The following is a 13,805-nucleotide window of genomic DNA, read 5'->3' as shown; positions in this document are numbered from 1 at the left end:
CCGAGCTGGCCCCATAACATATCTGTTTCCAGCCCAAAGTGAATAGAGGCATAGTTAGCTTGCCATGCCCCACTCAAATCATGCTGGAAAGAAGCAGGCTGGCCATCGTCCCAGTCAGTACTCACTGGAAAGCGAGCCAAAAGAGCACAGTTCAGGTTGACACGAGTGTGAAAAAGGTTATTGTTATAGAAAGACTACGATGACCCAATTCCACTTTGTGACAACTGCTGATGTAAAAAGGACTTTAGAATAAGTGTTTGAAATTTGACCCAGTTCCATGTCAGCCCCCCACCCCCTACTTATCACTTAGACGTGAAGAAATTGGAACGGAGGCCTACGTGGAGCAATCCCCATATTGCTTTTAGACCTACCCGCTGCTCTGATGTGTGAACACTAAAGGGAAATTGCTCTCCCTCCCTCGCTCTCACCCACTTTTCCAGTATTCAAAATCACCTCATCTGTTTTTGCCTTGTAAATAATGTCCTTCCTCTATTCCCTCTCTTCTCCTTCCCCCTCTCTTCTCCATCCTGCTGCAAACAGTTGGGGGGGGGGGGGGGGGGTTGTCCTGGAGAGCAGCCAAATCCCACTGCAGTCTTATAAATCAGACTGTTTGGAATGGAAAGGTTAGAAAGAGAGAAAGCAACAAAGTGAGAGACGAAAGAGGGCGGGATATAAATGGACAACGAGACTTTGTGCGTTGTAAGGTGATGTACGTAAGGTGTATAACCTATGAGCCCCAGTGGAGTAGGGTGAAGTTACCCCTAATCTTAGTGCAGGAAGTACAAAGCTGACCCAACGTTTAAGGTTAGGATAGGGGGAGGGAAAGCAGATCCTAGATATGTACCTAGGGAAAACTTCACTCTGGAGCACAAACCAGTCGGGAGAGGTTTAACAGTAATGGTTTCCTAGGTGCAGGGTTCAAAACATAAGTGAGAGAGAAAAGAAAGAAAGACGGGAGAGAGAGGGAGAGAGAAAGCGAGAGTGAGAGAGAAAGAGAACAGAGGAGTAGTGGACATTATGAGAGGAGACAGGGCTTTCCCTGAGCCACCTGCTCCCTCGCTTGCCTCTGCCCACTCTCATCCATCGCCAGCATTGTTATCTCATCTATCGGCTGGCCAGCCTGCCGGCAGTAATCTGGGTGGGGGATTACGCTGAGCTGCCTGGCCGAGATATCCCACAGTGGTCCCAATCCACACTGATACCACCCATGGTACCCTCCTGCTGCTGTCACAACAAGATACTGTTCTCACTACTGCACCATCCAACTAGATATTGCATGTAAAGTACCCCATATAGGACCATATTGGAGGTAACACAGACCTATGCACTGTTGTCGTAAGCACACAGTAAAAGGCTAATACAGTTGATTTAAGTTTAATTTAAAAATCTGGGAAATATGAGAACAACAGTCCCGGCTCGCAACATCAAGAGTTTTCCCCCACACAGCCAACAAACAATTTATACCTGCGCAATTAAATGGTCAACCGCGCCACACCAAATGTAAAGTGATAGCACATCAGGTGACTCTCTGGGAGAATTGGGTAGAAAGGCATTCGACATGCGGCCAAGACTACCCAGCACTCCCCAATGTAAATCTACCTTAAACCAAAGCTTGGTACTACTGGTACTAGCCTTACTGGCACAGCACTGGTGGAGAACGCTTTAATCAATCATGCCTTTGGCCCTGGTGCACTGCATTGGTTAATGATCCCAGTTGCTCACAGATCCACCAGCAAAAAGTTGATGCCATGGAAACTAGAACACATCATTAAAATAGAGCCGGCCACCGCCTGAAAACAGAGGGAAGACTTGCCTCATCCTAAAACGTAGGCCATGAAACAGACAGTGTCCGTTTCTGAAAATAAAGTCAGTCAATCCTGAACCCACGTACAATCTTTGGAATGCGCCTAGCCATCTGGTGCTAGTTGGAACGTACTGTCAACATGCTTACATATCCACCATAACACAGAGAGAAGAAGCCACATTGATAGTTTTTCTAGGACAGTGTGTAAGGGAAGCAGACCTGGGTATATTGCATTAACAGAAATTACGGTAACCAAACATTGTAGATTTGAAATGATGGGAATTAATGGTAAATGTACTACTGGTGAGCCATCCCCGCGGCCTCCGCAATGGATTAGTCCACTGAGAAAAGGTGTCAATAAACACGTACCGTAAAAACGTTTATTTTTAACTGCTCGACTAAAAACATTACCAGTCGACAAAATGGGGTCAGCCCTACACAGGACAAATAAAGTTATTTTAATTGGATCACGGCCACATTTCAGTCGGGTGACCTCGATTGAAACCAGACAAACATACCAGGTCTCTATCACACATCTTTAAGCACACATTTTCTTTGCTCCATATTGTATCTAAGAGCCACAGACATTGAGTCAGTATTGACTCGTTTGGTTAAACAGAAAACTTGCCTGGTACCTATTGTCCAGTGAGAATGTGTCTCTGTGTGTGTGTCTGTCTTTATGCTATTATTGGTGGGACACTGACTGTTCCTCTAGCTCTACCAATGGGTATAGGGTGCTTCCCATTGGTTTGCATGGGGATCTTGTGGGTTTTGACCAGGGGTTAATTCTTCTTCTGGCTGGGTCCACCCTCTCCTTTGTCATTCTATTCACATTAGCATGAAGACGCACATGCACACCCGCACTCATATGCATAATGTGCATACACGTGCAGTGTTGTACATACATGCACACACACCGAAGAACAAGTGTATAATATTGATTTGATTTAATCCTCGGGCCCTGTTCTGTGAACCAGTCCCAAAGTCCCGGGGCAGCATTAATTGTGGCTCTGTTGCGGTGAGCTGTTATTGGAGTGTCCCAGGCCTGCCACTGGGATCTGGGATCAGCTTTCAGACCTAGGGAGACCACCTGGCGGTGCGAGTGTCACCTGAGATCAGCTATTATGTCTGGAGAGTGTCCTCTGCCTGTCTCTACCCACCAGAGACACAGGGTGTCTAAAATGGCACCCTATTCCCCATGTAGTGCACTACTAGTACAACACTGTCTAGCTCCCTGGCTGTGTTTGAAATGTGCTCTGGTCAAAAGTGGTGCACTCTAAAAGGGAATAAGATGTCATTGTAGATGCAGCCAGGCCGTATAGAAACAGATCGATAAGAATGACAGACAGATACTGAGTAGACAGACACACATCAACAATGACTGGGGAGGAAAGAGAAATAGCCAGAGGCCTTGTATAAAAACAGACTGACTTGTTTTTTTTAATAAGTAAAAATACTTTGAACTTACTACTTTAGTTATCATTACTACTTTAGTTATCATTACCATTTATTTTTTAAACTACTTTTACTCCACTACATTCCTAAAGAAAATATGTACTTTTTACTCCCATATATTTTCCCTGACAACCAAAATAACTTTTTACATTTTGAATGCTCAGGTAGGACAGCAATATGGTCCAATTCATGCACCTATCATCTCTACTGCCTCTGATCTGTTGGACACTGTAATGTAAATTGTGTCTGAGTGTGCCCTGGAGGACAGCCAGTGTGCCCCTGGCTGTCCTTATATCAAAAGGGAAAAAAATGTACATTGTGCCATCTGGTTTGTATTATATAAGGAATTTGATGAATAGCATTTACTTTGAACTTTTACTTCAGTCTGACAATTGGAGTACTTTTTCCACCACTAAACGTAAGTACATTAAAAAACAGATACTTCTACTCAAGTAGTATTTTACTGGTTGACTCGCATTTAGTTGAGTCATTTTCTATGAAGGTATCTTTACTTTTACTCAAGTATGACAATTTAGTACTTTTCCCACCACTGCCCTGGAGGACAGAGCCTTATTCTGTTTGGAATACCGGTTGGACGCCATGGGAAACTAGTTAGGAAGGAAATCAGTCACGACTTAATTAGATAAGGCTGGAGAGGTGACCGAATGACAGCCGGCACATTGACACAGAGAAACGTGAACAGGCAAGCACACGTACACACACATTCACTAATCACTTACCAAGCAGGGCCTGCTGTGACTTAAACCCCTGGCCTGAGCTCATCTTTGAACCCTATCAGTGTGTGTGTGTGTGTGTGTGTGTGTGTGTGAGTGAGAGCGACTCCATGCATGAGTGTATAATGGTACATGTGCTTGGTCTTTGGAGTGTGTGGCTGTGTGTGCGCGCGTGTTTGTGTAATGCTATCTGCTAGTCTCTGGGACCGGATCCTCGGGTGGGTTGGGTGTGGGAGTGTGTTACAGTGATTAGAGGGCAGTCAGCCCCTCGTTTCCCTCACGCCCTGCCTGCCAACATTCCAATTACACCCTGCACCCGGGAACGGAAGACTGGTTGCCGTGGCCATCGCCATGACGATGACGTCTATTCCCATCTGGTCGAGATGTGCTACTGTGTCCCTGTGACGACAGTTGACAACCTCATCGGCAAGCAATAAGACTGGCTGTAACGTAACAAAATCTGGAAAAAGTCAGGGGTCTGAATACTTTCCGAATGAACTGTATTTTTTATTTAACTATGAAAGTCAGTTAAGAACAAATTATTTTTACAATGACAGCCTACCCCCTGTACTGTATATATACACAGTACCGGTAAAAAGTTGACACCTACACATTCAAGTTTTTTCTCTCTCTTTTTTACTATTTTCTACATTGTAGAATAATAGTGAAGACATCAAAATTATGAAATAACACATATGGAAACATGTAGTAACCAAAACAAAAGTGTTAAATCAAAATACATCTTAGATTTGAGATTCTTCAAAGTAGCCACCATTTGCCTTGATGACAGCTTTACACGCTCTTGGCATTCTCTCAACCAGCTTCATGAGGTAGTCACCTGGAATGCATTTCAATTAACAGGTATGCCCAGTTAAATTTATCTGTGAAATTTTTTCCCATCCTAATCCATTTGAGCCAATCAGTTGTGTTGTGACAAGGTAGGGGTGGTACACAAAAGATAGCCCTATTTGGTAAGAGATCAAGTCCATATTATGGCAAGAACAGCTCAAATAAGCAAAGAGAAACGACAATCCATTACTTTAAGACAATGTGGAAAAACAAATCGGAAAAACCTTCAAGCGCTATGATGAAACTGGCACTCATGAGGGCCGCCACAGGAAAGGAAGACCCAGAGTTACCTTCACTGCAGAGGATACGTTCATTAGAGTTACCAGCCGCAGAAATTGCAGCACAAATAAATGCTTCACAAAGTTCAAGTAACAGACATCTCAACATCAACTGTTCAGAGGAGACTGATTGACATCAGGCCTTTGTGGTCAAATTTCTGCAAAGAAACCACTACTAAAGGACACCAATAATAAGAGACTTGCTTGGGCCAAGAAGCATGAGCAATGGACATTAGACCGGTCGAAATACGTCCTTTGGTCTGATGAGTCTAAATTTGAGATTTCTGGTTCCAACTGCCGTGTCTTTGTGAGACGCAGAGTACGTGAACGGATGATCTCTGCATGTGTGGTCACCAATGTGAAGCATGGAGGAGGAGGTGTGATGGTGTGGGCTTTGCTGGTGACACTGTCTGTGATTTATTTAGAATTCAAGGCATGCTTAACCAGCATGGCTACCACAGCATTCTGCAGCGATACCCTTTCCCATCTGGTTTGCGCTTAATAGTACGATCATTTGTTTTTCAACAGGACAATGACCCAACTCACCTCCAGGCTGTGTAAGGGCTATTTGACCAAGAAGGAGAGTGATGGAGTGCTGCATCAGATGACCTGGCCTCACAATCACCCGACCTCAACCCAATTGAGATGGTTTGGGATGAGTTAGACCGCAGAGTGAAGAAAAAGCAGCCAACAAGTGGGCATATGTGGGAACTCCACATATGAATGACTGTTGGAAAAGCATTCCAGGTGAAGCTGGTTGAGAGAATGCCAAGAGTGTGCAAAGCTACATGATCCCATGTGGTTTTTCATATAAACAAAAATAAGAAAAACCCCTTGAATGAGTAGATGTGTCCAGACTTTTGACTGGTACTGCATAAATGCGTGTGTATATATACACAGTGCATTCAGAAAGTAAATCAGACCCCTTGACCTTTTCCACACTTTGTTATTTAATCAATTTTAGAACAAGGCTGTAAACAATCTACACACAATACCCCATAATCACAAAGTGAAAACAGGTTTTTAGACATGTTTGAAAATACAAAACAGAAATACCTTATGTAAATAAGTATTCAGACCCTTTGTTATGAGACTCAAAATTGAGCTCAGGTGCATCCTGTCTCCATTTTTTCAGAATCTACAGGGAAAGCCAAGCATTTCAAGACCCCTTGGGTGCTGCCATGATTTAGATTAAAAGTGCCCATCCAAGAAGGCTCAAGAATACCACAGACAAAATGACACAATCACATTATATCTAACATAGCTTTGATTGGACTGATCATGTCAACATTAAAAAGTTTCAAAATCTTAGCTAGCAAGCAGTCATCATGAATCACATCGACAATCTACTGTCAAATTCTTTTCAATCCCTGTCAAATGAAGAGAAATTATAGATAAAAACGTATCGGTGCTCATCAGCCAATGGTCATAAACATTACCCAAAAACTTGGATCTCACAAATTCAACAATGAGTGGTTTGGAAAGAATCAGTGGCTAACTGCAAGCGTTGCAAAGCAAACCCTACTTTGCTTCCCTGCCTGCTATTCAGTAGAGAGGGTGTGTAGTCCAAGTCTGAGTTTAAGGATTTAAATCTGTCTTCGGAAAGTATTCAGACCCCTTGACTTTATCCACATTTTGTTTCGCTACAGCCTTATTCTAAAATGAATGAAATTGTTCCCCCCCCCCAATCAATCTACACACACTACCCCATAATGCTAATTTATAAAATATCACATTTACATAAGTATTCAGACCCTTTACTATTTTCATAGTTGGCAATAGAAGTTACTATAAAATAAAATGTGTACACCTTTCCCCCCCCAATTTCATGATATCCAATTGGTAGTTACAGTCTTGTCCACATATGTGTTTGCGCGCATGCAAGTGAATGTTCACATATGTGTGTGTGTGTGTACACAAGCTAGGCTTGGGCGGTATACAGTGTACCGGGGTATTCGGAAAAAGCCACGGGATGGATTTTCAACACAGTCAAAACTATTTCTTTGACAACTTTTAATAAATTTTTGTAGCTACTTAAGTAAATACCTGCAGTCAACTTGTGCAATATGCTACGAGATGAAGAACATTGCGCTCTTCATTTCACCAGTCACATTATTATGAATCTTACAGTAGTCCCCAGTCACGTGTCACCTGGTGTTTGTTTACAAGCACACAACGACAAGAGACCGGAGCCTTTTGAATCACTCACTTTTGCGCATCCTATGCCAGGTGATCTAATTACAGTATGCAATTCATAACTAAATATCTTATAACAATTATGTCAACTGTCTAGTAGCTAGTTAGCTATCTAGGTACTGTAAGTGGTTAGCTTCTTCCAAAATCAAGCATTTGCTTTTTTAATTTAACTAGGCAAGTCAGTTAATGAACAAAATATTATTTACAATGAGGGCCTACCCTGGCCAAACCATCCCCTAACCCGGATGACGCTAGGCCAAATGGGACTCCCCATCACAGCCGGTAGTGTTACAGCCCGGGATCAAACCAGGGTCTGTAGTGACGCCTCTAGCACTGAGATGCAGTGCCTTAGACCACTGCCCCACTCGGGAGGCTTGGTAACAGCAGAGAAACCCCTTTTGGATCAAGAGAGTTTGCAAAATGCAAAATTGCAAAATGTTTGCAATGCGAGCTATATTGGATTTTACATGTACTTGTTAGCATCGCTAACCTTCGGATTAAAGAGTATCAGAGGGGTTTGAAAACAGCACCCCTTGTGTTCAGTGTCGGAATGAAGGTATAACATTCTGGATACCGCCCAAGCCTAGGGCAAGTGCTCTACCAACTGAGCCACAATGGAACAAGTCTACTATGTGAAGTCTCAATGTATGAGAGTATGATATATGTTTACATGTTTCCAAGAACTAGCTCCCCATACTGAGAATTAAGGTAATGCATGGGGTCAGCAGCATACCCTTGCAGTGATGCTTTGCTTACCAGTCCCACATATCTTAGTGGGGCACTGAACAAACACACACAAATTAATCAAGTAAAATGAAAATGCACACCCACACACACACGGGAGAGATACACACACAAAACGAATCAAGTGCGAGACAAATACGCCCGCACACAAATTCAAATGTACACACACACCCATGTTCCATTACTGTCACGCACACAGTAGGCTATATGTCTCCTCACGTGTCACACAAATACAGGAAACCCATCCCAGGTAATGGTTGGGCCAAGGAAACAGGAAGTGGGAATAGCAGGGCACAGCCAAGAATATCCCACTCCTTCTTGACGCCACACACACACAATGCTACTCACAGTTCAGCTAAGTCATTTAGTCCATGAAACAAAGAGGACCTTTTAGAGATATTAGATATTTTAAAAACGGCAGACTATAATCAACAATGCAATTTTGAGCGACCGCATTAAATCGATGCTCAAATCGACATTTAGACCAGCACTGATTCGATTCTGCAAATGTCAGGTCATAGTTGATTGAAACCGTTGTAAAGTGATACGCATATAATAACTCCCTTCACAGTACATGTAGCAATAAATATACATAAGGCCAATATACAGAGGGACACTGTCCTGGGTTGAGCGAAGGGAAGCGTTGGCCTGTCTTGGAGAAAAAGGCAGTAAAAAGAGAAATAAGGTGGGAATGAAAGTGAGGAATGGGAGCAAGTGCAGATATTGAACGAGGGAAGACTTAGGTCTACTCGTTCTGAAGAAAAAGGCAGTGAAAACAGAAGAAAACATAAATAAAAAGGAAGGACTGAAAGGAAGAAAGCATGAGAGAGCAGAGACAGGAATATCTCTGGGAGGCTGCGCTCTAACTGTAGCACTGGTGGCAGGCGACCGGGGAGGGCACTGCCGCCACCAAAACACAGGAGAAGGAGGGAAGAGGGGGATTAGGAGGGAGGAGAGGAGGTGGGCAGGGAGGGTAGCTCAATCATTTCAAAAAGAGACCCAACAACATGGGAGAAGGAGGGATAATTGATGAGGGAAAGAATAGCCCCCTACTCCCTATCCACTCCTGTCGATCTGAGAGGATTGGATGGTTAGATCGGTGGAATCAATATGGGGATATTTACACCCTAGCTAAATTAAAGGTAAAAGTAAGCTATTACCAATACCTACCAAATTATTTCAGAAACAGTCAGATCTACAGGAGTGTCTAGGTGTGTAGCCTGTACACGGTAGGGGCCAAGGGTCGAATTGAAATTCAGAAAATACATTTTTTAGAGTATTTATTTGATTGCTTTGGGAGACATTTGGTCAAGTAGGACAAATCAATCAAGAATAAAGGAGGCTGACTGAAGAACAAGTGGCCATTTTGTAGTCAGAGGGACAAGTGTGCAGCATAATTCCTAAGACACATGCTGCTGTGTTTGTGTGATTGTCTAACTGTCTGTGTGTATGTCAGGAGCATTTTGCCATCGGATGTATTATTAATTAATATATCCACGTGCGCTCAATCAACGGGTCACACAGATCACTGTCCCATACATCATATTGAGCTTTCTGTCCTCCCTATTTTTTTCTCTCCATCTCGCTCTTACTCTCTGCGGCTATATGTTAACGGTGGACTATGTCTACGTCCCAAATGGCACTGTACTCCTTATGTAGCGCGCTACTTTTGGCCAGAGCCCTATTGGAAAGGCGACATAAGGAATAGGGTGCCATTTGGGACTCAATCGATAAAACTATAAGCCACAGTGAGTCAGCCCCCTAAAAACAGAAATCACCACGAACAACCATCACAGCTTGATTAGTTTCCACCAGGCTCTTTGACTGCGCTTGGTCACTCAGATTATCAAGTTCCAGGTTTGTATGTGTGGACGTGAAGGTCACACACACGACACGGGCCACTTCAGTCACGCAGCGGCCATGACGGTGACACTGACAGTTAAGATGTGATCCACTGGCCTATACAGGGCAGCGGTGGGGTTGCCATAGCAGCAGGGCTATAGGGCGCGTTCCAGGTCATCCAGGTCGTCATTATTGCAGATGATCAGAACTCACAAAGCCTGGAGAAGTGTTTAACGATTCAGGAGTTCCTTTATTATGATATGTGCAGCGTGACTGCAAAAAGACGACCTGGAACACACCCATTCTCTCCTGGTTGGAGGTGGGGTCCCTGATAACTCATCCAGGTTTCATTGGGGAGCATTGGAATGGAACAGCACCTGCACAGAACCCCTGATCTGTATAGATGAGGGATTGTGAAGAGTGGGGCTTGAGTCGCTTCTCAATCGAGCCCATCCTGATGTTGTGAGAGCCTCTAAATGTGGTCTGCACCAGACACTGCTGCACATTTCATATCAGATGATATCATGATATATTTGCTCTGTGAAGCTCTTCAGTGTTGTGTTCATTAGGGCACACCGTCGCAAAAGGTTTTGCAACGTGAAAACAAACATCTCTTATTGGACAAGTACAGGTAGTCACTCCCTGTTTCACTCCATTTCATGCCAACTGAACACGGCCCAGGGATAGCAAGAAAGAGATAACCAGCCATGGATGCTATCTGAAAGGCCAGGTTACAGCACACAACGCCAGCCTTACACCACCATGCCAGGTGTTTTCACTGAGATCAGCTCCCCTGAAAACCTTCCATGCCATTAAAGGGATAGGTGACTTGACCGTTTCAGACAAACACATTACTTAAAGGTGAGGATGTCCAGTGTGGCTACATGGGAGATAGAGGGTCCAAAATACAACAAATCCTGAAAGGGGAGGAACATCCCAACGTGGGGAGAACACAACAGCCCCATAACAACATAACAAACGTAACATGACAACGCCATAAAGGGCCAGGAATTTCTGTCTGGCAGGCAGAAAGAGGCACCGCCACCAAAACATAAAAAGGGGCTTAAGATGATGGTTGGCATGGCATGAGAAAGATCCCAAAACAGAGACAATGATTGGCACACAACAACTAACCATTACAAGGGTAGGAATTGTAGAGACTGCAACATAGAGCTAATTGTCCCTTTAAAGCACTATTGGAAACTGGCGCTTTAAATGGATGGTTGGACGAAGCTGCAACATGAGCAGTGGATGCCAAAGGGAGACAATGGTTATAATGTACGCTAATGGGCGTGAGGCTGTGTTGCTTTGGGCTTGAATGACTGCAGTGCATTGACAGCCTGCCTGGGTTGCTCTTTGACCAATTTTTCAAGGATGGGAAACTGGACTTCAGCTCCCAGTACACTCCAGTCTGTATAGAGGCCTTAGACTGTTCAATGTGTGGCTTATACATGTGTAGACCAAGCAATAAAGCATTATAATCTAAGTCAGCTTTCTTTTCCCAAAAAAATTCATGAAATGAATTGTCAAATATTGACAACCCACAATATGGGAAATACCAACTAACTGTTTACTTCTGTATTGGGAGGTTTGAACATCAACTTCGTAGCCTATTTGGCATTTAATTGATTTAAAGTATCTTAATATGTTCAAATATCACCAACACCCTTTGGCTATACTGAACTAAGATTAAGAACAATTGATACATATAGTCAGAAACACTTGAGGTTATACATACAACAACTAGCTATGTAAGCTGTCTGGAGGTGAAAAGGCCTAGTAAAACCTGAGTGACATTGACATCTTGAACTTGAGGTGTGTGAAGAGTAATGTGTATTGTGTGGTTAGCCTAGCTAGCCCACAGACCGCATCGACCTGTTACAAGTATCACCCAGATCAAGTGTATCCGCTGCAATAATTTGTTAAAATTCAAACCGCAGTTCCCACACTCAGACATACCAAATGTAGCAACTCAGCCGCAATTGCAGTGTAACGTTTGTGTAAGACTGTCGTAAGAGAACAATTGTGGTCTCTCTCTTTACAAGGCCAAATTCACACCGACATGGCATATCGCCTGAGAGAGACGGATGATCAGTGATTATGTGCAAAATCTCTGCCTGTGTTCATGGAATGCTGCAGTGCACCGCCGCCATCTTACTTCTGTCTCACAACATTATCTTTATTCTCTAGCTTACATGAAACAGGTTGACGTAGGGAAAACAGGCGATTTTACCCTTATCCAAGGACGCAATGTGCAGAATTAATGGGTCATAGGTCTACTCTTTGGCTCTTTTTTTGGGAGTAATTTATGTCTTTAGGCTACAGAAAGCTCAATCTAAGGGAAAGAATAACCCACTATAGATGTTTATTTCCACGCCCACCACCTCAAATATATATTCGAGCCATGAAAAAAAAAAAAAAGAAATACTACACAAGTGTCTACAAAATGGTGATCACATTACCCATAAGCTCCGAATACAATAATCAATATTGCCACTACAGAAACCTGTTTGGACTAGGATGTGTTGAAGTGCAATTATGCACAGAAACAAATCACGTTCGTTTACAAAGGCTACACAGGAATCTCAGCCGTAGCCTACAGATTGGCAAGCTTCATCAGGTCTTACTTTGTGTAAAATAAATGTAATGATTTCTCATCTTGAATTATTAAAAGTAAAACTTATCCAAAGGCTATAAAACTAGATTTCAATTCAAGCAATGACAGAGTAGTTTATAACAGCACTGAGCAAAAAGAACAAGGGATCTATCTGAACGCTGGCTATTCTACTATCATTTCGAGTCAGACTAAATTAGATAAAAAGCTGTCCAACATGTATTCAGGCGTGGAATATGTTCACAGCCTTGCTGGATGTCTGGTTTCATTTTGTTCTATTCATGAGTAATTAGCCCCCATGGGTTGGAATCACCCGGCTGGTCCCTCCATCAATAGCAGCGGAAGAGAAGAAGAATAGGCATGGAGCTCAGCCTTTTCCCCTCTTTCTTTCCCCGGTTTCTTACCTCAACTGCTAGCGCCGTGGTCGCAACAACCAGCAGCAACAAAGCCATACGGTCCCCCATGGCGTATTATTGTCACAACGCGTCCTATGTATGGTTTATTCTATGTACCGTCGGTATGTATTCAGAGCTCGTCTCCGTGGCTGTGCGGCTGACTGTGTTGGTTTAATGGAGAACGATACTGAGGCTCCACAGCTGCTCGAGTGCCCGGTCACCTGACCGGGGGGTGTATGTATGTTCTTGTATGTGCAGGGGCGCCATGCACCCAAAGAATCTGAGGGGCACAAAGTACCTGAGGATGGTTCGGGGCTGGTCCCGAGGGGGTCTGTGTCCTGAATTTAGCATTTTTCAAACACCTGAAACAGTTTTTTTTTTTTACTGCAATCTGGAGTAAAACCATAAAACCATAATGATTATGCTTAATTCTATGTCAAATATATATATACAGTACCAGTCAAAAGTTTGGACACATCTACTCATTCAAGGGTTTTTCTTTATTTGTACTATTTTCTACATTGTAGAATAATAGTGAAGACATCAAAACTATGAAATAACACATATGGAATCATGTAGTAACCAGTGTTAAACAAATAAAAATATATTTGAGATTCTTCAAAGTAGCCACCCTTTGCCTTGATGACAGCTTTGCACACTCTTGGCAAGCTCTTAACTTAGCTTCACCTGGACTGCTTTTCCAACAGTCTTGAAGGAGTTCCAAGTGCTGAGCACTTGTTGGCTGCTTTTCCTTCACTCAGCGGTCCAACTCATCCCAAACCATCTCAATTGGGTTGAGGTTGGGTGATTGTGGAGGCCAGGTCATCTGATGCAGCACTCCATCACTCTCCTTCTTGGTCAAATAGCCCTTACACAGCCTGGAGGTGTGTTGGG

The 13,805-nt window shown here is 43.3% G+C and overlaps 1 protein-coding gene across 2 annotated transcripts in view; it reads right to left on the bottom strand.

The window, feature by feature from the left end:
- The window catches only part of LOC120051216 (amyloid-beta A4 protein-like), a 37,517-nt gene extending 24,399 nt beyond the window's left edge, over positions 1 to 13,118 (bottom strand). Inside the window, exon 1 of one of the 2 annotated variants that reach the window (XM_038997952.1) lies at positions 12,921 to 13,118. In XM_038997952.1, coding sequence (XP_038853880.1) covers positions 12,921 to 12,980 — 60 coding nt within the window. In that variant the 5' untranslated portion in view covers positions 12,981 to 13,118. The remainder of the gene's footprint in view (positions 1 to 12,920) is intronic. The other variant, XM_038997951.1, reaches the window with a different exon arrangement.
- Between the last annotated feature and the right edge of the window lie 687 nt (positions 13,119 to 13,805).

The sequence above is a fragment of the Salvelinus namaycush genome, chromosome 7 (assembly GCF_016432855.1).
Source record: "Salvelinus namaycush isolate Seneca chromosome 7, SaNama_1.0, whole genome shotgun sequence".
In the NCBI taxonomy this organism is placed as follows: domain Eukaryota; kingdom Metazoa; phylum Chordata; class Actinopteri; order Salmoniformes; family Salmonidae; genus Salvelinus; species Salvelinus namaycush.
Note: the sequence above shows the minus strand (reverse complement) of the source record. Positions and strands in the feature narration are given on the sequence as shown.